The 27,633-nt window shown below is 34.9% G+C and overlaps 1 protein-coding gene across 1 annotated transcript in view; it reads right to left on the bottom strand.

Moving 5' to 3' along the window:
* The window catches only part of Vwa8 (von Willebrand factor A domain containing 8), a 396,504-nt gene that overhangs the window by 342,873 nt on the left and 25,998 nt on the right, over positions 1–27,633 (bottom strand). The window contains exon 3 of the mRNA XM_077795206.1: positions 3,138–3,268. Within this exon, the coding sequence (XP_077651332.1) occupies positions 3,138–3,268 (131 nt within the window). The remainder of the gene's footprint in view (positions 1–3,137; positions 3,269–27,633) is intronic.

The raw sequence follows: 27,633 nt of genomic DNA, 5'->3' as shown, positions 1-27,633 counted from the left end.
ATTTTAAACGTGATTTAAATTATTTCATTCCATTGACCAATGTTTACCAAATATATACAGTAAGTTAGATAACTTTCCAAGAATTAAAGTAAGGTAAATGTCAAGTCAGGTCAACAGAGAGGAGACACACAAGCACAGCTGAAGGAGATGAAAAAAGAAGGAGGAAGAAGAGGAAAAGAAGGAGGAGAGAGGAGAGAAGGAGAGGAATGAGCGGGGGAAATCATTTTACCAAAACATCATGTGATTGAAGGGAAAACCATCCATAATACAATTCTTTCCAAATAATTTATCCATTCAAACTCATTGTGTCTGATATAGAACATCAAGATTTAAAAAAACCTCTAACATTATCCTTGCATTATCCTTGAATTAAAAACAATGATATTTTCCAGTCAAATAAGAGATTTAATAAGTCTTTACTAAACAGGGAAAACAAATTAATTTACCAGAGAATAGAGGAAAAAGTTGAATGAACATGTCACTGATGGCATAAAGGGTTACTACCACAGAAAATAACTTTTTCTCTCCATCCTATTGTTATTTTATATTAGCAAAAAAAAAATACATCATTATTTTCATTCCATTTTTAAAGTATGCTTGTTCCCATGTTGCTATAACTTTATGTATGGAAAAGAGGAAACATTTTTAAGCATAGAATACATACTGCACAGTGATAAAGATGTGGTGTTACCAAACAACATTTTCCTAAATACAAATGAATTGTCTGTGAGATCCAATTTTGGAGGAAAGTACCAGTTTCTCTTTTTAGCAGATAACCTCCTTCCTGTTTCTGGAACACATCACTACTACCTTTGTATCTGCTTCTTTCATTGGCTGAATGTGATCCCCTTCACTGAAAACCCTGTCATTCACAATGGTTGACAAGGCTATGTATGCCTCTGATTGTTAAATTGCACCACAGTTAAACCTTGAACTGCCACACTGAGGACAATGTTATCATTATCCTCGGTCTTAACAGCTTCCTGGGACAGCCATGACAAGCACTACAGTCTCTTCAGGTGCTTCTTCGTGACAGTAGACCAAGCAAGCCACAACAGAACTAGGAAGAGGTAGCAGTGGTCTGCTGAGTGTTTTGTTTGGGGGCTTTTGTTTTGCTTTATTTTGTTTGTTTGTTTTTAAATCTACAAACCTTGTATGAGTTAAATATCACATAAAGACAATTATCAACTTATTTCTCTTTGGTTCTTCAGGTTTGCCCCCAAATTTCTGCCTCTAAAGATATTATCTACTCTGGGCATGACTAAATAAAGGCTCTTATACCTATTGACAATAGTACTCACTGCACAGTTTGCAGGGTGGCTTAAGCTAGTATTGAATTTTCAAACGTGTATTTCCACATCATATGGCTGCCTCAGCTGTATTTCACAATTTAAAGTTTGGTTGTGGTTGTTTTCAAACATACAGGCTTTACAGTGACAGACTTATGTTGCATTTTTTAACCAAAAACGCCCCTAAAATCTCCTTGTCCTTCTCATTCCACAATCCCAACAAGCTTCAAAGTCTTGCCAGAATCAAAATCTCAATGAGATTGTCTTTGAAAAAAGCAAGGGAGAGAGTGTACATCTAAAAATTAAAGAGGTAGATAATGTCTTTAGAGGCAGAAATTTCGAGGGATTCTTAATAGCTGATCCCCTGTTCTTAGACAAAACAATTTCACCATGTGTGTTAATAAAGAGCCTATAAGGGGCTGTGGTCGTAGCTCAGTAGCAGAGTGTTTACCTAACAATGTTCGAGGCACTGGGTTCAATCCTCAACGCCACATAAAAATTAATAAAATAAAGTTATAAAAATACAATAACATTATTTAAAAAGACATGATAATGCTATAAAGGCATGTTAGGCCTCACACACTGAATCTAGGAATAAGTAAGATACAAAAGGTAAGGGTAGTAAGAATTAGGTTCTGTCCTATCCATTTTATGGGGTTTGAACTGGGGGTCCTATACCACTGAGCTACACCTCCAGTCTTTTTCATACTTTGAGACAAAATCTCTTTAAGTTGCCTACCTCAAACATGTGATCTTTCTTAATAGCTGTTTGTAGGTATGTACCACTGTTGCCCAGCTTGTCCAATGTATTTTTTTAACATTTTTTTAGTTGTAAATGGACACAATATCTTTGTTTTTATTCATTTATTTTTTTTATGTGGTGCTGAGGATCAAACCCAGTGCCTCACACATGCCAGGCAAGCACTCAACCACTGAGCTACAACCCCAGCCCGTCCAACGTATTTTTATCATTCCTTCCTCACATGCTTTTTGAAGTACCAAAGTAAATTCACCACTGAAATAAAATTAAGTATATGTTGTAGAATTCAATAACATAGAAACCAATCCTTTAATACCAAATAATACAAAGGAGTTTTAAACAATGGTTTTCCCTTCATCCTAAAAACTATTGTTAGAGCACAACTTCATTTGATGGCATTCTTCCTTGATTCAGTATAGCAATGCCAATCGATTAACATTGATAAATCTGTAGAAAAGTCTTATAAAACTTTATTTGGGTTGATATTTAAACATTTCAATTCTATTAAAGAACCTCTAGCATTGGATAACATGTCAAAAAGGGGAAACAATATGAGATTTAAAGTCGAGCTCCATCACTTATTATTGGATAAAGATAGAACGTGCTAATCAAGTTCTGATAATTTGTTTTCTTGTCTAGTTAAAGAAAAAAAAAGAAAGCATATAACACATTAGAAATGATTTACAAACCTTTACATTCCCTCCAAAGACTATCATTTCATCAATTCAAGGTAACTGGGTTTTTAAGCTGTAAACCTGAGATAAGGAAAGTTCACTGGGTAGTTTAAAACTAAAGTGTGTTTGTTGTTTGTTTGCTGGTTCTATCCACTACTTGTCTGGGTTCTTACTTCTTTTCTATTTAAAGTGGAGGAATTTCTAGTTACAGAAAAATCTGCTAAAGCCATTCATAGTAGATGTGTACTTTCTTCCCAAATAACTTTTGCCAAACATTTATATATTACCCTTTGATACTGGTATTTCAAGAAGTCATTAATTCTGATATTTTTATAAATCTTAATGCTTACTTACTTTGTTACATAGATTATCAAAATTAAGACCTTTATGAATTGACAAGAATTGATTGCTCACCAAGTATTGCATAGCAATAGAGCGTCGAAGAGGTCCAGGTGGTCCTATCAGAAAGATATCTTGCCCCAAAAGATCCTTCTGCATTATCCATCTTAGATGCTGAACTACAGATTGAGTCGGAGGGTCTGAAACTTTAAGTAGGAAAAAAGAGAAAATGAAATGCAAATTGGACTAACATTTTTAGTACAAATCTCTGAGCAATGCAGACTGTATATTTTAAAATATGTGTGTGTGTGTATGTGTGTGTGTGTGTATGAGACAAGAAATGAGACTGAGACTATAGAGATACCTGGTGAATTTTTACTCTTTCACAATAAAACTATTATTATCAATGATAAAACAGCACGAAGTCTTTGATATCACAAAAAGTCACATACCCTACATGTGAAAACATATAAGGACATTTGAATAATCAACTATAAGTTTCCCTAAAGAAATGAAAGTAATTTTCAAGGATAACTTGAGGAACTGGTATCATTATTTTACCACAATTCCACAGCCTTACCCTTTTGTTCCAAAAGGGAGATACAAACAATCACCTCAATTAATGATTATCACAGACTTGAAAATTTGGAGACAAGTAAGTATAACTTAAGTTAGCAATGTTTTTAAGGTTTCCCAAACTCCACAACTAGAAAGTCTGATGTAGATTCAAAACTACTTTGGAATTTATAATTTAAATCTATTCTTCTGTACAAATTCTTTTGGGAACAGAAGACTACTCTATACAATGCCCTTCTAAGTCTGCTACTAAATAAGCTCCAATGTGCTTATCTTCTACCTCAACATGTTCTAAAATATTTAAATTAATACAGATAAATTGTGTTTGTTCATGTGTAAACTACCCAATGACTCAAAGAGTCCATCTCTAGGTATATAGGAAAATCTCTTGCCCTTGTACAACTAAAAGACATGTAGAATACTCTGAGCAACATTGTTCAAAATGAAATAAAACTGGGGAAAGGAAAATGATAAACTACACATGATGGAAAATTTACAAAAGAACAAAAACAGAATAAATTATAACCTACTTCGAAAAAAATCTGAAATCTAAATGCTCCAAAATGTGAAATTTTTGAGTGCCTAGATAACACCACAAGTGAAAAATTTCACATGTGATCTCATGTGACAGGCTGTAGTCAAAATGTAAATGGACTATGTTGTTTGAAATTATCTTCAGGCAATGTGTATAATGTGTATAATGTGTATACACATTATAATGTGTATAATGTGTATACACATTATTAATGTGTATACACAATGTGTATAATGCAATATAAGTGAATTTCATGTTTAAACATGGGTCTCATCTCTAATATATAAACAAATATTCCAAAAAAATATTCCACATTTTTAAAAAAATGTGAAATCCAAAATACTCCTGGTTCCAAGCATTTCAGATAAGGGAAAATGCCAACAAATGCTGAACCTTAAAAATATCATATCGAGTGAAAAACTGTCACAAAATAAATCATTTGAACTATTGTGATAAAGTTCAACAAACCAGAAAATGAATTCTTTTGAGATAACATGACAAAACAATGCTCAAAAAGCAAAGGAATGATAAATTCAAAAAACTGGATGCATGGGGATGTGAGGTGGGCATGGAATCACAGAGATCCTCATGGAACGATACAATGGTATATGAGTAGTAGTCTAGTTTTTAAATTGGACATGGGCTACAGTGTTTGCTTTATTATGCTACATTTTATATATACATAAAGTGAGAAACGTATATTATATACTCTTTTGCATATATTGAATATCCATGCTTTTTTAACTTTGTTTAATCATCCAATGAAGTCATGAAATAATTTAAACATCCAACTAAGAAAGCTTGCATAGAAGTGCAAGTGGTTTTGTTTTGTTTTGTTGTCCTCTGACAGCACAACATTATTAGCCCCTCACTCCCAAAGAAAACTAATCGCTAGAAAAGGTAATTTTCTGGTTTTCTTTATCCTGGTAGAAAGATCAAGGGAGAGGTTTTGGGTAGATTGGTTGGTTTATTACATCAGTGGAGTAAACTAAAGCATCTTGTAATTTCCCCAAAACAAACTCCTCTATGTCTGAAAATCAACGCAAGTGGAGGTACTTGGCTCCTTTTTTGTCTTAGAGGTAAGACATGGATGGGGACATACATCTTCAGGGGAAGCTACTGGAAGAGAGTTTGAGAAAAAAAATCTTCGATATAACAATGTCTTGTGGTCCTCTAAAAGGAGGACCTTTACAAAAATGGGTATACAACATCTCTGTGGTATTAAAATTTCATGGAATTGGAGAAGAAAATTGAGATGGAGAAGAATGTCCTTAAAAGAACCATAATAAAAAACTGATTGAAAAACACTGCTCTAATATTTATACTTCTGAGAACTCTTTCAAGTAGTTTCTTGGTATTAGGATTCAATTCACCTGGGTCTACAGAGTTAACCTCACATATAACTAACAGATGTCCTTGTAACTATTTTTTTCCTATCCATCTTTGTGATAAACAGTCTAATCTTATTTCAAAATAAGTCAGTCTCCCTGCTGTTTAAGGACAAAATAAATAAGAATTAAGAAACCCTAAATTCTTTATCAGTAATATGACACAATTTCCCTATGCTGCAGAGCTACTACTTCTTCTTACTCTAATATCAAATAAATTGTTAAAAACATTTGGGGTATTTTTTCCTACTTTACAAACCTTGGCTTATTCTGGCCACAGGCTTTCTTACCCTACTCTCACAGTTTCATGTTACTCTTTGTGTTCAACTTTGGCAATGTGCCTGATATTCCATTATCTAGACTTGACTACTGAACTTTGCCAAGTTCTAAAAGGTAAAGCCAAGTTGGTCTCTTCAGCTTCCTCCCACCTTTTATTATTTATAACTATTGGTAACTATTCATAATAACAGTCTTATTTTAGTTCTAGATAGTTCCAGTCTATTTAAATGTCTTGATCTTGGAACTATATTCATTTTCAAGGTTGTTTTAAATCCAAGGCAGCAGTTCTCAATCAAATGCAGAAAGGCATGGAGTTATTTAAAGTTAGAACCCTAGGAATTGTGTATAGACCTGTGAATGCTCATGAGAGTGTCCTCCATTTCATGTGTGTTGAGAACCACTGGCTTAAGAAATATCTGACAATTTTCAGCAACCACTTCCCTTATTCTTAGCACTCAACAGTGGTTTTCAACCAATGGTAGTACTGCCATAACCCAATACCTGCAGAAGGCATCTGGAAATGTCTCAGAATACTTTCAATTGTTGCAAAGCTTCAGGCAATTAGGAATAATTTGGTTTACTACCAATATTTAGTGATGCTAAATGAAATGTCCAAGATAGTCCCATACTGCCAAAAGGTTAATAGCATCCTAATTGAGAAATGCTATATAGACTTTTTTTTTCCTCAATTGCCTCCATTACCAGCACATTGCTAAGGAGTTGTAATTAGTCAATATTAAGCCCAGAGAAAGCATGCCTCTCAGTTCCCCTACCTGTTGCAAGATGACATTGTTAGGGATGCAAGTCAGTAGCAAATTCTTCCTTTATGTAGGCCTGGAGGAGATGTCAGGATATCTAAGGCTTTCATCATCACTTTCAATTCTAAGTAGCTTCTTAATCTTGTGGCAGATCTTATAGGCTATGGTGTATCTTACAATGACCATATTTTTCCCTACTTTCATCTTCCCCCCCCAAAAAAAATAGCCCTAATAACCATAAATTATTGCATTCTTATCCTGTGCTAGATAAAAATACAAATGATCTTCTATAGTGTAGAAAATAATTTAGATCTCACAATAACCCAATGAGGCAACAGACTACATCTGTGTAAGGACACAGACCTGAGCCACACTGTCTGGGTTCAAATTGTAAATCTATTATTTACTAGCTGTGTAACCTTAATCCAGTTATTTAATCTGTGTGCAGTTTCCCCATCTGTATAAGGGACCTAAAAATTGTACTCACAGAGCTAGAACATGGTCCAGTAAGTGCTATGTGTTTGTTAAATACTCATTATTTCTTATAATAAGAAAAGCAAAGTTGAAAAGGCAATATCATTTGTTCAGTTGGTAAGTCCTTAAACCAATATTAGACCCAAGTTGTTCCAATCTAAAGCCTACATTCTAGTCATTATGTCCTCTAGGTTCAAGACTTTCCCTACAAGTGCAGACCCACAGGGATACATCAAAAATTTTAGTGGACTCAATGTTCTGTCCATTAGTTCTATTTCTCTTATTTTTGGTGATATCAATAATATATTCTATTCTTTCTATTAAAATGTCAGTCATTATGTTATGTACATTATATTATCACAGGACTCACTTCTCCATAAAAAAATTCTACTTTCTTTATTCCTTTTTTAGGATAGTATATTTTGAAAAACAAACAAACAAACAAATCCCATATTTAATTTGTCAGGAAATTTCATTAAAATGCTAAAAGAAAGCATTATATAGTGCTATGTGATGCCTGTGGTGTATTTACATTAATGATTGAAACTAGCTGTATTTTTAGGATGGCCTCAAGAAAGCATGAGTCATACTTAAAAGCATGCCAGAAATAGAAATAAGATTTAAGACTGTACATTATGAACATCTGCAAAATAAACTGCCATGCTGCCGTGCATAACCTAATATAAACATGGCCCAGCACATGAGAGAAATCCCCAACTTGTTTTCAGGCACAAAATGCTACCTTTCAGGAGTCTACTAATAATAAGCTTATGTCAAAGCAGTACCATATTTTGATTCCCTTTCTATGTAGAAATAAAATACCTGGCTCGTGTTGGGCTAATTATTGTTTCAATTCCTTGTCGATATTTGTTTCAAAAAAAAATTGCCTTTTTTTAAGCATAGTATTATTTTATTTTTTATTGATTTTTTTAAAAAAAATAAATATTAAAAAATTGCTATTTTTGATCAGTCATATTCAAGGGCTTTAAAATAATTTTATTAGAGTAATCTAAATTTTAATTTTCTTCCTTTACAGACTCCAATTTGTCATAAAAGTAAAAATTAGAATTCCAGAAAATTAAACATAGTTCAAATTCTCTTATAATAAATTCTTCAAAACTAGTGATGTTGCTTAGTATCCCAAGAGACAATAGAAAGAAAAAAAAAACTTTGATTCCAAACAAAACTATAGTTAAAAACTACAGTTGTGATTTTGACACTTTCCTTTACCAGTCATTTATCAGTGTTCTTGGACAAGAATTTGCCTATTCTAAGTTTCCTTATTTTCAGAAAAAGGGTAATAATACTTATCAGGTATGGTTATTATGAGGATTATGGCTAAAGTACTTTGTCCAGTCCCTCAGTCAATGAGATCCAGGTAGGAAAAGACCTATCTTCACCTGAAAAATCCTTTCCCCTGATGTGTGGCCTGGACAACAGGCTGCACAGTGTAAACTAAGTGGTTATGAATGGACTCTTGGGTTTACACTAAAATTATCCTCTGGGCCTAGAACCCACCCTGAAAAAATGAGAGAGAAAGGAACCCAGTATTTACACATCCTAATCAATAGAGCCTGAGTTGGTACTCTCTCATATCTACTGCTGCACTTTACCCTTTGGGGACAAGCTATCATGGTACCATGTCATCCGCCACAGTCATCCCACAAAATCTCTCAGAGATATCTTAACTCACATCCATCACACTCCCCTGAATTTTTTTCTATACATATTACAGTGCAAGATTTCAAAAGAAGCACAACTAATCTCCTCACTGTAATTGCATGCTCTTCTACTAAACCATCATGTATCTACTGTGTATCATTTGTAAATGGATGTAGTGGACTTCAAAGAGGGAAATGAAGGCAGGGGACACAATACACTGTGTTTAGAACCAAAGCCCTCATTATTTACAACATGGGCTAACTGAACTAAAAAGCTCAAGTATTTACACAGGTCCATTTATTGAAATCTATATGCTTATCATCAAGAACACAAAGTACAAGAATGTCCTTGAAGATGTTATCAGAAAATAATACATATATAAGATCTCAGTTTATATAAAGTCACTATCTATAAAATGAGCTGATGAGTTTTCATGTGATATGGCTGTAACAAAAACTAAATGAAAACCATAACATTGGCCAGCACAGTACTCAGCACAGAGAAGGTATTTAGTTTTTCTTAAAATTAGAAAAACTGGTAAATATAGAGTAAATAAATTATAGTATATTCACATACAATGACTAAGTGTCCCACTGTACACTTTTTGGGTAAAGGTTGCATATTTGCTTGTGTTTGCATGATAAATACAAAATGAATATCCTTGAAACTAATACTGTAAGAATAATGTGAAAGGAAATGGGAGGAAATATTTCTCAATATGTATTTTTACATTGTTTTGATTTTTTGAGCCAAAAATTCTACCTCAAAAAAATGTTTAGGTTGAGCTTTAGAAAATGTTTGCTAAAAAAAAAAAAAAAAAACTTTCCAGAATATATTGCTTTGTGAAAATGGTCACAAAACAGTACTTATAGAATATTTTTATATGGAAGGCATATATTATCACTTTTTAAATATTAGGAACATTTAAATATTAGGAACATCACCAAGGAACATTATAAGGATTCAAGTATACAAAGTATGTTCTCTGCCCCATACTAAATTGGAAATTAATAATGGAAAGATCTTCAGAAAGTCTCCAAACATTTAGAAACTAAATAGCACATATCTAAATAAGAAATGAAATGACTGCCAAGTGATATCAGGAAAATGGCTAAGCAGAAGTTCTCAGTGATCTCCCCTAAAAAAAAATCACAAAACAGAAAATAAATATCCATAGTTCAACCAAAATAACTAAAGGAAAGCAGCCAAGGGAGCTCCCAAGAGTCCACATAATGCTACCCGCAGAGAAGAAACCAACAGAGCCTTGCCCATCCCCAATTCCATACCCACTCACAACTTCACCCCACACCCCTGGCTCAAGCTACTATTTAACTATCCTATCACGGAACCAGAACCACTGCTAGAGTACACCTTACTCCAGGGACAAATAGCCATGGAATCCCTCAATACTAGAGGCTTTGACACCACTGCACCAATTCTACTAGTAGTCCATCATTCCTGAGCTTAGAAACTGCTACATTCTACTCCCTGGAACAAGCTTTCATGTGCATGTCACACACACACACCCCATCCCAATAATTGGTACAGCCCACATTCAGGGCCTTAGCTGAAATGGCACAATTCTCTCTACCAGCCATGAACTACCAGAGCAACTTCAAATTCTAGTCCCCAAGCCAACATGGAGCCCTCTCCCTTGGGAGGGGTAAATCCCAACCATCTGACACACTAACGCAGTTGTACCCCCTAAAGCCACAGCTGACACAGCACCGTGACCTGAAGAATCAAAGCCTCATTTGACCTGTGTATTTATGTTTTCTGGGGCTAAACTGAAGCAGAAACTTGTACTGTAAGTAATCAAAGGCCTGGATGAGTTTAGCTACCCTGCCATCTAGGTTGAATAGCCACAAGGCTCCATCTTCCAGGAACTGAAGTAAGCACCCAGAATATGATCTGTTGAGGCACCCAAAGGGGGGCATCTTCATTGCACCGGTGCTTATTTACCAGGGCCCAAGCCACAGTTATGCCTTGCCTCTCCTAGGTTCTTGCTACTGCTGCTACTGATGAAGCACCTGGCCACGCAGAGCATGGCTTGTGTCATTCCCACCATTTGGGGGTCTAGAGTCACCAATGCATGGTACCTCTCATGTGCCAGGGCCCATGCTGCCACTATGTCCTGTTGGTTCTAAGGTCCAAATTGCAGATGTGCCCTGTCTTCCAGGGCCCAAGCCCCCAAAGCACTTCTTCCCCATAGCCATGCCAGTGCTGTGCCCTTCCCTCCAAGATCAAAGTCACATCCATACATCCCTGCCCTGTGGTCCCAGTGTACTGCCTCAGAGAAACAGACCCAACTTTGTGGGAGAAATGTATCTACCTATGCCTTTGAAAATGAACCAAGCTGGGTGTGGTGGCATATACCTATAATCCAGGCAGCTTGGGAGGCTAAGGCAGGAGGATCACCAAGTTAAAAGTCAGCCTCAGCAATTTAGCAGGAATTAAACAATTTAGCAAGATCCTATCTCAAAATAAAAAATAAAAAGGATGTGGCTCAGAGTTTAAGTGCCCCTGGGTTCAAGGAGTGGCACACCAAAACAAAAAAAGAGAGAAAGATAGAGAACCAATTCTTCAGGTTTCATTCTTACAAAGCTACCATAGTTTCAAAAGTCCCTAACCCCAGAACCATAGTTCCAAAGCCACACCAAGCACTTATACCCTGGACCCCAGTGACATTATCACTGTCTTTGGACAATATCTGACTGGACAACCATGATAAATCTCTCAGCTAAAAATGCCCACTGTGGGAAAGACAAACACAGCAAGATTTCTAAAGAGATCCTTACCACTGAGGACCCCAATAACCTGTTACCACCATCACTGCTACAAACTCTTGCACCCTAGACCACTGAGACACCTGGACTCATCAATGATGTTGATCACAACTAAAGATGCTGCATAGAGTCTACATAATTGCACCTACCCAGAGCTACTGTGACCAGCACCTTTCGGCCCACCTATAGGGGAAAGTCTTCCTCTGTGATGTTTGGGAGAGGTAAAAGTTTTACCAGATGGACAGAAATCAATGCAGGGACACAAGAGACATGAAAAAGTAAGGAAACACGATATCACTAATTCTTTAGTAACAGACCACAAAGAAATGGAAATTTATGAATTTCCTGAAAAGAAATGTAAAATAACTATGTTAAAGGAACTCAGTAAGACACAAGAAAATACAGACAAAATTTAATGAAATTAGGAAGGCAATTCATGATCTGAATGAGAAATTCAACAGAGATGGTCATCATTAAAAAAAGAGGAAACAAATCCTTGGGGCTGATATTTCAATGAAATAAAAAAATATATAATACAGAACTTCAACAACAAACTAGATCAATCAGAAGAAAGATCTGTAAATATAAAAACAGGTCTTTGAAATAACTCAGGCAGAGGGGTAAAAAAAGTGAAGAAAAGCCACAGGAGTATGGGAAACCTTAAGCAAACAAATATTCATATTATGGGAGTTCCAGAAGGAAAAGAGAGAAAGGGACAAAAAACTTATTTAATAAAATAGCTGCTAATGACTTCCCATGTCTTGAAAGACATGGACATCCAAACTGATAAACCTCCAAGGTCCACAAATACATTCAACCCACACAAGTGGCACATTATACTTTCATTATCAAAGAATCTATAAAAAACAACCAGAAAATACCACAATGGTGGTAGAAAGTCCTTACCTAATGATAAAAATCTTGAAATTAAATGGATGAAATTCTTCAATCAAAAGACATAGAATGGCATGATGGCACACCTGTAATCCCAACAACTTGGGAGCCTGAGGCAGAAGGATCAAGAGTTCAAGGACAGCCTTTGTAACTTAGCAAGACCCAGTCTCAAAAAATAAAAAGGGCTGGTGAGGTAGCTCAGTACCCAGTGCCCTCCCACACACCCAGAGTGGATGAATGGATTTAAAAAAGAAGAAGAAGATCTAACTGTGCTGCCTACAAGAAATCCACTTCAGCTTAAAAAATACACATAGGCCAGGCATAGTGGCACATGTCTGTAACCCCAGAAGCTCAGGAGGCTGAGGCAAAATGATCATGAGTTTAAAGCCAGGTTCAGCAACAACGAGGCACTAAGCAACTCAGTGAGACCCTGTCTCTAAATAAAATACAAAATAGGACTGGGGACAAGACTCAGTGGTTGAGTGTCCCTGAGTTCAATTGTGGGTACCCCCTACCAAAAAAAAAAAAACAACAACACATGAAGGAATGCAAAAAACAATTCTATGCAAATGTTTACCAAAGAAGAATGGGTGACTACACTGATATCTAAGAAACTAAACTTCAAATAAAAAGCTACTACAAAAGACAAAGAAGGTATGCATTCATAAGTATGTAACCACCCAACACTATTAAACCTATATACATAAAACAAATATAAGGCAGAAATGGGTAACAATAAAATAATAGCAGGAGACTTCAATATAATATTTCCAATAATAAATAGAACAAGCAGAAAATTAAAATGGAATACTGGATCTGAATTGCATTCAGACAAAATAAACTTTAAAACATCTATAGCTGGGAGGAGTGGCACATGCCTGTAATGCAGCAGCTCAGGAGTCTGAAGCAGAGGGTCAGAAAATTTGAGGCCAGTCTAACTAAGTAAGACCCTATCTCAAAGAAAGAAATTAAAGGGATACAAATAGGAAAAGAAGAACTCAAACTATCCCTATTTGCTAACAACATGATTCCATATTCAGAAGACAGACCCAAAAATTTCATCAGAAAAATTATACAACTCATAAATTAATTCAGTAAAGTAGCAGAATACAAAATTAACACCCATAAATCAATTGCGCTCCCGTATATCAGTGATAAGTCAACTGAAAGAGAAACTAGGAAAACTATGCCATTCACAATAGCCTCAAAAAAATGGGGAAATCAATCTAACAAAAGAGGTGAAAGACCACTACAACAAAAACTACAGCACACTAAAGAAAGAAATTGAAGAAGACCTTAGAAGATGAAAAAAATCTCCCATGTTCTTGGATAGGCAGAATTAATATTTTCAAAATGGCCACACTACCAAAAGCACTATTCAGATTTAATGCAATTTCTATTTAAATTCTAATAACATTCTTCATAGAAATACAAAAGGCAGTCTTGAAATTCATTTGGAAAAAGAAAAAGCAGGAAGCATCACAATACCAGAACTTAAATTATACTAAGAAGCAATAGTAAAAAAACGGCACGGTATTGGCACAAAAACAGACATAAAGACCAATGGTACAGAATAGAAGACACAGAGACAAACCCACATAAATACAGTTATCTCATACTAGACAAAGGTACCATAAACATACATTGAAGAAAAGATAGCCTCTTCAACAAATGGTACTCAGAAAACTGGAAATCCATATATAGCAAAATGAAATTAAATGCCTATTTCTCACTCTACACAAAACTCAACTCAAAGTGGATCAAGGACTTAGGCATTAGACAAGAGATACTGCACCTACTAGATGAAAAAGTAGGGCCAGTCTCTGTTATGTCATGCTTAGGAACCAAATTCCTCAACAAGACTCCTAAAGCACAAGAAGTAAAATCAAGAATCAATACATCGGATGGTATCAAACTAAAAAGCTTCTTCATAGCAAAAGAAACAATCAAGAAGATGAAGAGAGCACCTATAGAATGGGAGAAAATCTTTGCCACCTGCACTTCAGATAGAGCATTAATTTCTAGGATATATAAAGAATTCAGAAAACAAAACACTAAAAAACAAATAACCCAATCAATAAATGAGGAAAGGAATTGAACTTCACAGAATAAGAAATATGATCAGTCAACAAATATTTGAAAAAATATTCAACATCTCTAGCAATTAGAGAAATGCAAAGTAAAACTGAGACTTCATTTCACTCCAGTCAAAATGGCAATTATGAACAAAACAAGCAACAGTAAATGTTGCTGAGGATGGGGAAAAAGGTCCACTCATATATTGCCGGTGCAACCACTCTGGAAAGTAGTATGGCAAGTCCTCAGAAAACTTGGAATGGAACCACCATTTGACCCAGCTATCCCACTTCTCCGTCTATACCCAAAGGACTTAAAAACAGAATACTACAAGGACACAGCCACATCAATGAAAGGAGGAATGGGAAAAGGAAGGACAGTCAAATGAATCTGACTGACCTTTTGTATGTACACACATAAATAAAGCACAGTAAATCCCAGCATCAAGTATACACACAAGACAGTAGTTTAAAAAAAAAAACTATCAATAAATTGCTAAAAGGTCATTAGAGTAAAGGGAGAGGTACAGGAGGAGGGAGAGGAAGGAGGGAGTGCTGGGTCTGAATTAGAGCATATTATATTCCTTACTTTTGTGATTAAGTCAAAATGTATCTTAATGTCTCTTATATAACTAAAAAGAATCAATAAAAAAAGTTAAAAAAAAGAATACTAAACTTGAATAGCACTTCAGGCAAAATGGACATAAAAACACCTACAGAGGACTGAGGTTATGGCTCAGTGGTAGCGTGCTTGCCTAGCATGTGTGAGACATTGGGTTCAATTCTCAGCACCACATATAAGTTAATAAATAAATAAAGGTCCATCAACAACTAAAAAAAAATTTTTTTTAAATCTACAGAATTTGCCATTCAACAGTGGCAGAATACACATTTTTTTTCTAACTTGGAGAGAAAAAGAGAGAAGACTTGAATAAGTAAAATAAAAAATGAAAGCAAAGGCATTATAACAGATGCATCAGAAATAAAAAGGATCATAAAGGACTATTATGAACAAGTCTATGCCAACAAATTAAATATCCTAGAGGAAATGGATAAGTTCTAAGATAAACACAACCCACCAAGAATGAATCAGAAAGAAACAGAAAGTCTGAACAGGTCAACAACAACTAAAGAAGTTGAAGAAGTAATTTACACCTTCCAACAAAGAAAAGCTCAGGACCAGATGGCTTCATGGCTGAATTCTATCAAACACTCAAAGAAGAATTAAATAAAATTCTTCTTAAACTTTTCCAAAATATCAAGATAGAAAACTTCCTAACACATTTTATGAAGTCAGCATTACCCTGATACATAAGCCAGATAAGACATCACAAGAAAACAAAATAGGCCAAATTAATGTAAAAATCATCAATAAAATATTAGCAAACTGAATTCAACAACACATCCAAAAAGTTATACATCATGACCAAGTAGGTCATGCAAGATTCATTTAACACATGCAAATCAATCAACTGTGATATACTACATTAACAAAATGAGATTAAAAAAGCACATGATTATCTCCATCAATATACAAGAAAACATTCAACAAAGGCAAACATCCTTTCTTGACAGGAATTCTCAACAGGTTAGGAATAGACATAAAGTTCCTCAACATTTAAGGCCATTTATGAAAACCTACACCTAACATTACAATCAATGGGGGAAAACAGATTTTCTACTAAGATCCAGCACAATGCAGGGATGTACACACTCATTTCTTTTCAACATAGAATTATTCTCAAGAACAATCATAGACAAGAAAAAGAAATAAGGGCATCCAAATCAGAAAGGAAGAGGTAAAATAATCTCTATTTTAGATGACATAGTATATAACGTAGCAAACCACGAAGATTTTACACACACACACACACACACACACACACACACACATACATACACAAACAACCATTAATAAGTGAATTCAAGGAAAGCAGTGACGGAGGAGCTTGTACCACCGGTAAGAGGAGCAGGAGGAGGAGGCAGGAGCCCGAGAGAGCCAGGTGGACGGAGGGGGGACGGGGAGGCGCCGGACACCGGCGCTCGGGGCCTTCCCCTCGCAGGAGGGGCCGCGGTAAAGATGGAGCCTCCGCCCGAGCCCCACAACATCGCCGCCGCTCGCAGCGAACAAAGAATAATGGCGGCGGACTGGAGCCAGCGGTGGCCGCGGCGGCAGCGACTCTGCCTGCAGCCAGCAGCGGCGCTCATGGCGGGGGGCGGCGGGCGGGGTGGGAGCCGGCGGCCGGGGGTGTGTGCGGGCGGCGGGCCGCGGCGAGCTGGCGCCCGCGTTCCCGCCGCCGGGCTGGGCCGGGCGCGGAGCTGGAGCCGGAGCCGGGAGCCGCCCCGGGGAAGGCCGCCTGCCCGGCCCGGCGCTGCCCCCCGCGCCGCCCGCCGGCCCCCGCCGCCCGACTCGGCCGGGCTGTCCGGTCCGCCGGGGCGGCCGCCGCCTGGTGCCTGTGGGGGGTGGAGGAGGAAGAAGGCGACAGTTGAGGGCAGAGGAGGTGAAGGTGCCTGCCGCCTTCTGGGTCGCCTCCGTGTCCGCCGCGCCCGCTTCGCGAGGGGAAGAGCGGCAACGTCCGACCTGCTCTCCTCTTGGTTCTTTGTGCAATAAAGTTCGAAACCCCCCAAAAAAAAAAATAAGTGAATTCAATAAATTTGCAGGGTACAAAATCAACATTAAAAAGTCGGTAGCATTTATACATAAATAATGATCTAGCTGAAAAAAAAAACAAGAAAATGATCCTATTCGATCGAACCAAATAAAAACACTTGGGAATAAATTTAAATGAGGAGGTAAAAGATATATATACTGAAAACTAAAAATATTGATGAAAGAAATTGAAGATAGCACAAATATGTGAAAATATACCTCAGAATCATGGATCATAAGAATTGGTGAATAATTAAAATGTCTATTTTACCAATATTGATATATAGATTCAATATAATCACTACTAAAATCCCAATAACATTCTTCACAGAAAAAACTATCCTAAAACCCTCTGGAAACCACAAAATATCCTGAATAGCCAAAACAATTCTAAGAAGAAGATGGAAGCATCATACTTCTTATTTTGAAATTTTATTACAGAGCTATAATAATCAAAATCATATGGTACTGCTACAAAAACAAACACATAGCCCAATAGAATAGAATGGAGAACACAGAAAAAAATCCAAACATATACAGTCAACTACTTTTTTTTTTTATTTTTAGTTGTAGTTGAACACAATACCTTTATTTTATTTATTTATATGTGGTGCTGAGGCTCAAACCCAGGGGCTCACACATACTAGGCAAGTATTCTACTACTGAACCACAACCCCAGCACTTGGTCAACTACTTTTGACAAAGACACCAAGAAGACATACTTAGAGAAAGGATAATCTTTCCAGTAAATGGTACAGGAAAACTGGATTTCCACATGCAAAAAAAAAGTGGGACCTTTAACTTACATGATATACAAAAATCACCTCAAATTAATCAAAAACCTAAATGCTGTATCTGAAACAACAAAACTCCTAGAGGAAAATATGGATGAAAAACTCCTGAACATTGATGTTAGCAATGATTTTTTTTATTATTATTATCAAAACTTGGGCCACAAAAGCAAATATAAATAATCCAGACATCAAACTAAAAATCTTAGGTATAGCAAAAGAAACAACCAACAAAATGAAAATTGGAGGGAAATTTTGCAAGTCATATATACAAATGGTTAATATCCAAAACTCATTAAGAACTCAGATGACTCAATAGAAAAAAAATTATATGATTGAAAAATAAGCAAAAGATCTGAATAGACATTTCTCCAAAGAAGACATAAAAATGGTCACCTAGTATATAAAAAGACATTAACATCATTAACCATCAGGAAATGCTAATAAAAACTACTGAGATACTAACTCACACCCATTAGAATAGACATTATGAAAAAATAACAAATGTTGCTGAGCTTGTGGAGAAAGGGAATGTGAACTAGAACAACCATAATGAGAAAAAGTATGGTGGTTTCTAAAGAAATTAAAAATAGAACTACCACATGACCCAGCAATTCCTCTTCTGGTCATATACCCAAAGGAAATAAATTGACTTCTCATCAATAAATCTGTACTCCTGTGTTCAATGCAGCATTATTCATGTTAGCAAAACTAAGTGTTTATGAATGGATGAATGGATAAGAAAACTATGGTATATAGCTATGCATGCAATGGCATATTACTCAGACTTAAAAAAGAAAATCTTACAATTTGTTACCATCTGGATGAACATGGGGGACGTTATACTAAAAAAAATTGCATGATATTCTTATATTTGGAAATCAATGGGGTATGAGGATCAAATACACAATGAACGAGAATAAAACAGAGATTATCAGGGATGGTGGGTGGGGAGGATAGTAAATGTGAAGATGTAAGCCAAGAGGACACAAAGTAGTAGCAGGATGAACAAGTCTGGAAATCTAATTTACAACATGAGAACTAAATATAATAAAACTATCATGGATTTATGATGCTTCTAAATGAAATTTTTAGATTTTCTTGCCATAAATAAAAACAAAAAATGTATAACTATGTAAGATGATGGATATGTTGATTTGCTTCACTATAATAACTATTTCATTATATATATTTATTCCACAACTTAAATTGTATACCATAAATATAAACACAAAAAAAAATATTTAAAAAAAAATTACATGGGGGCCTGGGGCTCAGCAGCAGCGCACTTGCCTGGCATGTGTGAGGCACTGAATTCAATTCTCAGCACCACATATAAATAATAAAATAAAGGTCTTTCAACAACTAAAAAGAAAATTAAAAAATAAAACACATGAGTTGTGCCAGGAATGGTGGCACATACCTATAATCCCTGTGGCTCAGGAGGGTGAGGCAGGAGGATCGTGAGTTCCAAAGCCAGCTTCAGTAATTTAGCAAGGCCCTAAGCAACTTAAAAAGTATTTGTATCAAAATGAAAAATTAAGAAAAAAGGGCTGGGGATGTGGGTCAGTGGTTAAGTACCTCTGGGTTCAACCCCTGGTACAAAAACAAAACAAAACAACAACAACAACAACAAAGAAAATACGGGTCAAAAGAGAAATAAGGGAATTACAATGCTTTTAAAGCTGAATGAAAAGGATATCATAATGTATAAAAATTTTTGGCATGCCACTCACTGCCTCATGAGAAATTATATAGCACTAACTGCCTATATTGAGATAAAGGGAGTATTTAAAATTAGGGGTCTCAGTTGTCCTTTAACAGAGTGGTAAAAGAAGAACAAATGAAGCCCAAAGAATGGAAATTATAGGGCTGGGGCTGTAGCTCAGTGGCAGATCACTTGCCTAGCATGTGTGAGGCACGGGGTTCAATCTCTAGCACTACATAAAAATAAAACATGTAAAATATTCTGTCCATCTACAACAACCAAAAAAATTTTAATTAAAAAAAGAATGGAAATTATATTGATTAGAGCTTAAAAATCAATGAAATAGGAACCAGAAAAATCAAGAAAAAACAACAAAACTGAATTTTTAAGAATAACAATAAAATTGACAAATTTCTAGACATACTGATCCAAAAAGAGGAAAAAAGAAGATACACATTACTAACATCAGAAATAACAAAGAGACATAAAGGTACACATACATCAAAAAAGTAAAAAAATGAGCATGGATGTGGGGAAAAAGTTACACTCATACACTGCTAGTGGGACTGCAAATTGGTGCAGCCAATATGGAAAGCAGTAAGGAGAATCCTCAGAAAACCTGGGAATGGAACCACCATTTGACCCAGCTATCCCAGTCATTGGTTTATACCCAAAGGACTTAAAAAACAGCATATAACAGGAACACAGCCATATCAGTGTTTACAGCAGCACAATTCACTGTAGCTAAACTGTGGAACCAACCCAGATGCCCTTCAGTAGATGAATGGATAAAGAAAATGTGATATATATACACAATGGAATATTACTCAGCATTAAAAGAGAATAAAATCATGGTATTTGCAGATAAATTGATGGAATTGGAGAATTTAATGCTAAGTGAAGTTAGCCAATCTCAAAAACCCAATTGCCAAATGTTTTCTCTAATTAAAGGATGCTGATTCATAATGGGGATGAGGAAGGGACATGGGAGGATTAGATGATCTCTAGATAGGGCAAAGGAAAGGGAGTATGGGGGTAGAAAAGATGGTAGAATGAGATAGACATCATTACTCTAAGAATATGTATGAAGCCATGAATGGTGTGACTCTATGTTATGTACAATCAGAGATATGAAAAATTGTGCTTTATATGTGTAATATGAACTGTAATGCATTCTGCTGCCATACATAACAAATTAAAATTTTTAAAAAGTAAAATAATGAGATATTGTGAAAAATTTTATGCTAATACATTTCACAACTTGGATGAAATGAACAAATTCCTGTAAAGAAAAGTTTCTTAAAAGAGCCGGGTCTTCTGACACAAGAAGAGATAAATAGCCATATGTATGAAAGAATTTGAACTTACCATTAAAAATCCTCCCACACATATACACACACAAAAAAAAAACAACAACAAAAACTCCTAACCAAGATAATTTCACTGGTTTTAACAAACATTTAGGGGGACATATCAATTTTATACAAAGGTATTCAGAAAACTGAAGAGGCAAAAACACTTTCAAATTCATTCTAAAGCTAGCACTACCCTGATATTAACATCTGACAAAAACATAACAAGAAAACAAAGCTGCAGATCAATATATTTCATAAATATAGATGCACAAATTCTAAATATAATTTTAGCAAATAGTCCAACAATATGTAAAAATAATAATACATCAGCACTAATTGGGAAATATCCTGGGAACAAAGTTAGTTTAACATTTGAAAATCAATCAGTGTAATTCACCATATTAACAAACTAAAAAAGAAAAAGAAAACTGTCAAATAACACAGAAAAAGCACTCAAAAAAATCTGACATTTCTTCCTAATTAAAAAAATCAATCAGGTGTGGTGACATACACCTGTAATCCCAGCAGCTCCGAAGGCTGAGGCAGGAGGATTGCAAGTTCAAAGCAAGCCTTTTGCTTTGCAAAAGCAAGACACTGAGCAACTCAGTGAGATCCTGTCTCTAGATAAAATACAAAATAAGGCTGGGGATGTGGCTCAGTGGTCAAGTGCTCTTGAGTTCAATCCCCAGTACCAAAAAAAAAAAAAAAACTATACCTATTTTACATAAGGGAGAAAGGTTGAATTCTTTCCCCATAATATCAAGACAACGTTTTCTCTCATAACTTGTATTAAACATTACACTGAAGGTTCTAATAAATGCAATAAGGCAAACAAATAAAAGAAACAAGAAAAAAAAATATTTTAAAGAAAAGAAATAAGAAGCATCCAGATTGGGGAAAAAAAGTAGCAGAGCTGTCTTCGTTTATTGACAACATGATTGTTTATGTGGAAAATGTGATGCAATCTACAAAAACAAACTCTTGAACTAAAAAGTGACTTTAGCAAGGTACCAAGAAACAAGATCAATATACAATAATTAATTGTACTTCTATATTACAGTTGAAAAATAATACTATTCAAAATAACATCAAAATATGTAAAATACTCCAAGGATAAGGTTGACAAAATATATATAAGACCTATACACTGAAAACAGTAAAACACCACTGAAAGAAATTACAGAAGACCTAAACAGAAAGATATGAATTGTTCATAGATTGGAAAGTTCAGTATTATGAAGATATCCCCAAAATCATCCACAAAATCATCTACACATTCAAAGCAATCACAATCCAAAATCTTGGCAGGCTTTTTTAATATAGAAATTAACAAGCTGATTACAAAATCACATATAGATGCAAAGGACCTAAAATATGCAAAACAACTTTGTAAAAAAGATAAAAATGAGTAACTTTACCTCATTTCAATATTATTATAAAGCTACAACAGTCAAGACAGTAAGGCACTGGTGTCAAGAGAGATAAACAAATGGAACAGAACAGAGTCTAGTAATGGACACGGAATATACATTGACAAAAGAACAAAAACAATTCAGTGAAGAAAGGATAGATTTTTTTTTTGGCAAATGGTGCTGAAACAATTGAATACCCATATGTAAAATAAATGAACTTTGGCCCATACCTTATACCATTTACAAAAATTCATGTAAAAAGAATGATAGACATAAATAAAAACATCTAATTAAAAAATTAGGGAAAAAAGTCTGTATGGAATTCAGTTAAAGATTTTTTGCATTTCTCAGGTGACTACCAAAGCACAATCTATCAAAGTAAAAACAAAGTTAAAAAACTGATATGCTAGACTTCATTAAAATTTACAATTTTCACTCTTCAAAGAACACAAGAGAACAAAAAGATAAGTCACAGACAGGAAGAAAATATTTCAAAACTTACATCTGATATCAAGGGTGTATAGCGAAATGGCAGGGGTGGGGGTAGAGAAAGAAATAGCAAAACTCAAAAAAAGAACATAAAAAATTCTCCCCCCCAAAAAAATAGGTGAAAGATTGGAACAAACACTGCAACTAATGCCAAAGGCATTAGTCACTAAGAAACACAAATTAATTCACTGTGAAATATCATTACGCATCCATTAAAACAGTTAAATTCAAAAGACTGGCCAGGCACAGGGTCACATGCCTGTAATCCTGGTGGCTCCGAAGTTGAGGTAGGAGGATTGTGAGTTCAAAGCCACAGCAAAAGTGAGATTCTAAGCAACTCTGTGAGACCCTGTCTCTAAAGAAAATACAAAATAGGGCAGGGGATGTGCTCAGTGGTCAAGTGTCCCTGAGTTCAATCCCTGGTACCTCCTCCATAAAAACAAATCCAAAAGACTGGCCATGCCCAAGAGCTGACAAAAATGTGAAGGAACTGGAACTCCGCATTGTTGGTGGAAATGTAAAATGATACAATCACTTTAGGAAACAGAATGGGAGTTCCTTAAAAAAATTTAACAAACACTTACTGTGTAATATAGCATACATATATATATGAAAAGAAAGCATATGTCCAAAGACTTGTGCATGAATGTTGAGAGCAGCTTTATTGTAAGAGCCTCAAAATGTTAATGGGCTGAATAATCACTGACAGGTAGATGGATAAACAAATTTTAATATATCCATACAGTAAAATGCTGTTCTCAAAAAAAAAAAAGGAAGGAGGAAGTGGAGGAGGAGGAGGAAGAGGAGAATAATCCTTTTGAATGTTGCAACATGGAAGAATTTCAAAGTAATTATGCTAAGAAGCTAAACGAAAATAATTTCTATAGTATGATTGCATTTATATACAATTCTAGAAAATCTTGGTAAGTCTATAAAGCAAATCAGTGATTTCAAGAAGATGGAGGAACCCAGGAAACATCACAAAGGGTCACAAGTAAGCTTTGGGGGTGATAAATTTATTTGATCAGTATTCTGACTATAGTTAGATGTTTCCTGGTTATAGGACATATCAAAACTTAACAAAGTGTACATTTTAAATATATAAATATGTACAGTTTTATGTTTAAATTATTCCTAGCAATCTTTTAAATACTAAAATGACACATATTAAAATGATAGCAATGATTATAATTCAATTTATAAATGATTTGGTTTTTAAACTTGGTGTTTTTTATATTACTTTCTAAAGAAGTCATAAGAATTCATACATCTACCAACAAAATATGAGAAAGTCATTGCCCTAAAATTCTATAGGTACTTGATGTTCCAATACTTTTTTGTTGTTGTTGCAATACTTTTTAATTTTAGCCCAGTAATGTATAAAAATTGCTAACTTATCATATAATTTGCATATCTCTAACTATAAAACAGATATAGAATATATGTTTATACACTTACTGGCCACTAGATTTCCTCTTCTGTGTCACAGCTATTGAAATCCTTTCCTTACTGTCTATTGAATCACATGATTTTTCTTATCAATTTGTAAGATATATTTATATATTAAGCATTTAGTCCTCTATCGCATGTGTTGTATATGCATTAAAATGATTTTTAATTTAGGCAATTACTATTTGAATTCATTTTCTCATATAAACAATGTCATTCATTGTAGCCAAATTGCCAGGTACATCCAAAGAAGCCTATTTAACATATTTCATAGCTCAAAAATTGTGTATCTGGTGGCAGAGGGCATTGGAAAGATGTTGGTGGGAGGACATAAAATTTCAATTAGACAGGAGGAAAAAGTTCAGATCTATTATACAACAGGCTGACTATAGTTAATAATGATGTATCGTATACTTACAAAAAGAATCAATTCTCAATGTTATCACAAAATTAATAGATGAGGTAAAAGATTTGTTAAGTAACTTGACTTAGTCATTCTATAATTTTGAAACATCATGTTATGTACCATAAAATTTTGTCAATTAAAAAATAATTTTAAAAAAATTGTACATCTGCAATGAAATTTGTAGAAAGCAACAAGGGCAATTAAATGGAAAATAAAAAGTAATAAAATATATCAAAAAAATTTACTCTGCATACAGTTCCTAAGAGAAAGAAGATTAAAGAAAAATTAGGAACTGGATAAAGATTACTATAAAGATTCCAGGACAGACTGTGGGACACATTCAAGGACTTAAAAGTTGATAAATTCTTCCTTCTGAGAATTCTTCTTAAAAATACATCTAAAGGGGGCTAGGGCTGGGGCTCAGTGGCATAGCACTCACCTAGCATGTATGAGGCACTAGGTTCAATCCTCAGTACCACAAAAAAAATAAATAAAATAAAGATATTGTGTCCATCCACAACTTAAAAAAAAATTTTTAAATCCATCTAAAGAAAACCAAAGGTACTTCTTAAAATAAATTCTTTCATAATGAGATGCAATTAGTGCAACTATTAAAAATTAAATTAAAAATAATTTTATTGCATATACAACACATGTGATAGAGGACTGAATGCTTAAAATACAAATATATCTTACAAACTGATAAGAAAAATCATGTGATTCAGTAGACAATAAGCAAAGGATTTAAATAGCTGTGACACAGAAGAGGAAATCTAGTGGCCAGTAAGTATATAAACATATATTCTATATCTGTTCTATAGTTAGAGGTATACAAATGATACAATAAGCAATTTTTATACATAACTAGGCTGAAATTAAAAAGTATTGCAACAAATTAAGGCAGATCTTAAGTATTAGAAGCCCTATTTCTCTTATGTTTTCTGGGTTTTGTTTGGTTGGTTGGTTAGTTGTTTTTTAAGCTTTGACTATGTAGTAAGAGAATCTTGGGTAATCCAGAGACCTTTCTGCGTAACTTGTCACTAATTCATTAAAATTGACACATAAGGGCTGGGGTTGTGGCTCAGCAGTAGAGCACTCACCTAGCACATGTGAGGCCCTGGGTTACCTTACCACATAAAAATAAATAAATAAATAAAAGTATAGTGTCCAACCACAACTAAAAAATAAATATTAAAAAGGAGCTAACACATAGCTGCAATAATTATTCTGCATTACCGATATTTACACAAGAATTCCATTTTCCCATGCTATTCTATCATTTATGATGTTGATGAATTTCTCAAACCTCAAAATTATTTATAAACTAAAGAAAAAAATCCTCTCATCCTGTGATCCATTTTAAGAACACAATGTTGTAATTCTTATAGAAAATCTTTGTGAGCTCTCACAGCTCTGATAAAAGTTCAGAGTCCAGTAAACCTTAAATGACCTCATGTATAATTAGTCTGCTCATTGCAACAAGAACATTATGTAAGGATGCAGAATATAACTCTCAGGTCAGGTTTAAAGTTATCTATTGAAAACTATCTACCCTGGAACATCACCTCATAAGGCAAACCCTGGAAGAAATAACCTTCTTTGATACAATATAGTTTAACTTCAAGCAAAAAAATATGAAAGAATCTCCCTTTTTTTTAAACTGCCAATTTCACCTAAGCCTTAAGATTCACTTTCACACAAAAAGGCAAAAGACACTTATAGTTTATCACGATAGACTAAGATGATAAATGGAAATTACAATGGTTAAGGCAGGAGATGACAAGAGATAGTTTATTTTTTAAAAAAAACTAAAGAGCAATCCAACTCCTGTTTCTATGATGTGCCAGGCACTAAGATGGGTGCTAGAACTAGAAAGATGTCCTGCTTTGCTGCTTTGCTCAACACTATGAAAACAGAAAAAGTTCAAAAGAAAAGCTGACAAATGAGTATAGAATGTAAGCATTCATTATCTCAGGTGTTCAGTGAATTAAGCAATCTTACTTTGATAATACTGTTTTCATGTGGTTTTTCATCAAATCTTAGACTTCCACTTAAGAACATTTCTAGTCCATAGCAAATACCAGTTAGCAGGATTCTACCATTGTATTAAACACATGTTAAATATGGATAGCAGGGTTCATATCTCAATGGTGTGATTTTTATTTCTTCATTTCTATAACACTATAACAATGGTGTGATTTCCAGTGCTCTGACAACTTTGATAAAGATAGAAATAAAATATCATGCCACGCTTCAAGTAATTCAGCATTTTTAAATAATCTTTTATACTTTTAAATCTAAAAGAAAATTTTCTAACATATCATTCTACTTTCCATTCCAGAATTAATTCTACAGAAAATCAAGAGTAGCTCATAAATAGCTAGAAACTGTGGCAGGCTGCAAAAGGAAAACCAAACTGAAGTCAGAAAATCTAGGCTTTCCTAATTAGTCTTCTGACCTTTTTCTTGTAGTCCTAATTTCCTGACTATGAAATAGAGTTTTAGAGAGAATAATAATTACTAAAGTTCCTTTCTTCAACAAAAGTCTATCATTTTGCCAGGCTCACACCTGTAATCCCAGTGGCTCAGGAGGCTGAGACAGGAGGATCTCGAGTTTAAAGCCAGACTCAGCAATGGCGAGGTACTCAACAACTCAGTGAGACCCTGTCTGTAATAAAATACAATATTGGGCTGGGATTGTGACTCAGTAGTTGAGTGCCTCTGAGTTCAATCCCTGGAACCCCACCTCCACCAAAAAAAAAAGTCTATCAGTCTATGCTTTATTTGAAAATATTAAATATCCAAAAGGCTAAAGCTCAACTGAGGCAAAAATACAGGAATGAAAGTAACAGGGTATCAAACTTCAACCTAACTTCATTTCCAAA

This window comes from Urocitellus parryii, chromosome 2 (genome assembly GCF_045843805.1).
Source record: "Urocitellus parryii isolate mUroPar1 chromosome 2, mUroPar1.hap1, whole genome shotgun sequence".
Classification (NCBI taxonomy): domain Eukaryota; kingdom Metazoa; phylum Chordata; class Mammalia; order Rodentia; family Sciuridae; genus Urocitellus; species Urocitellus parryii.
Note: the sequence above shows the minus strand (reverse complement) of the source record. Positions and strands in the feature narration are given on the sequence as shown.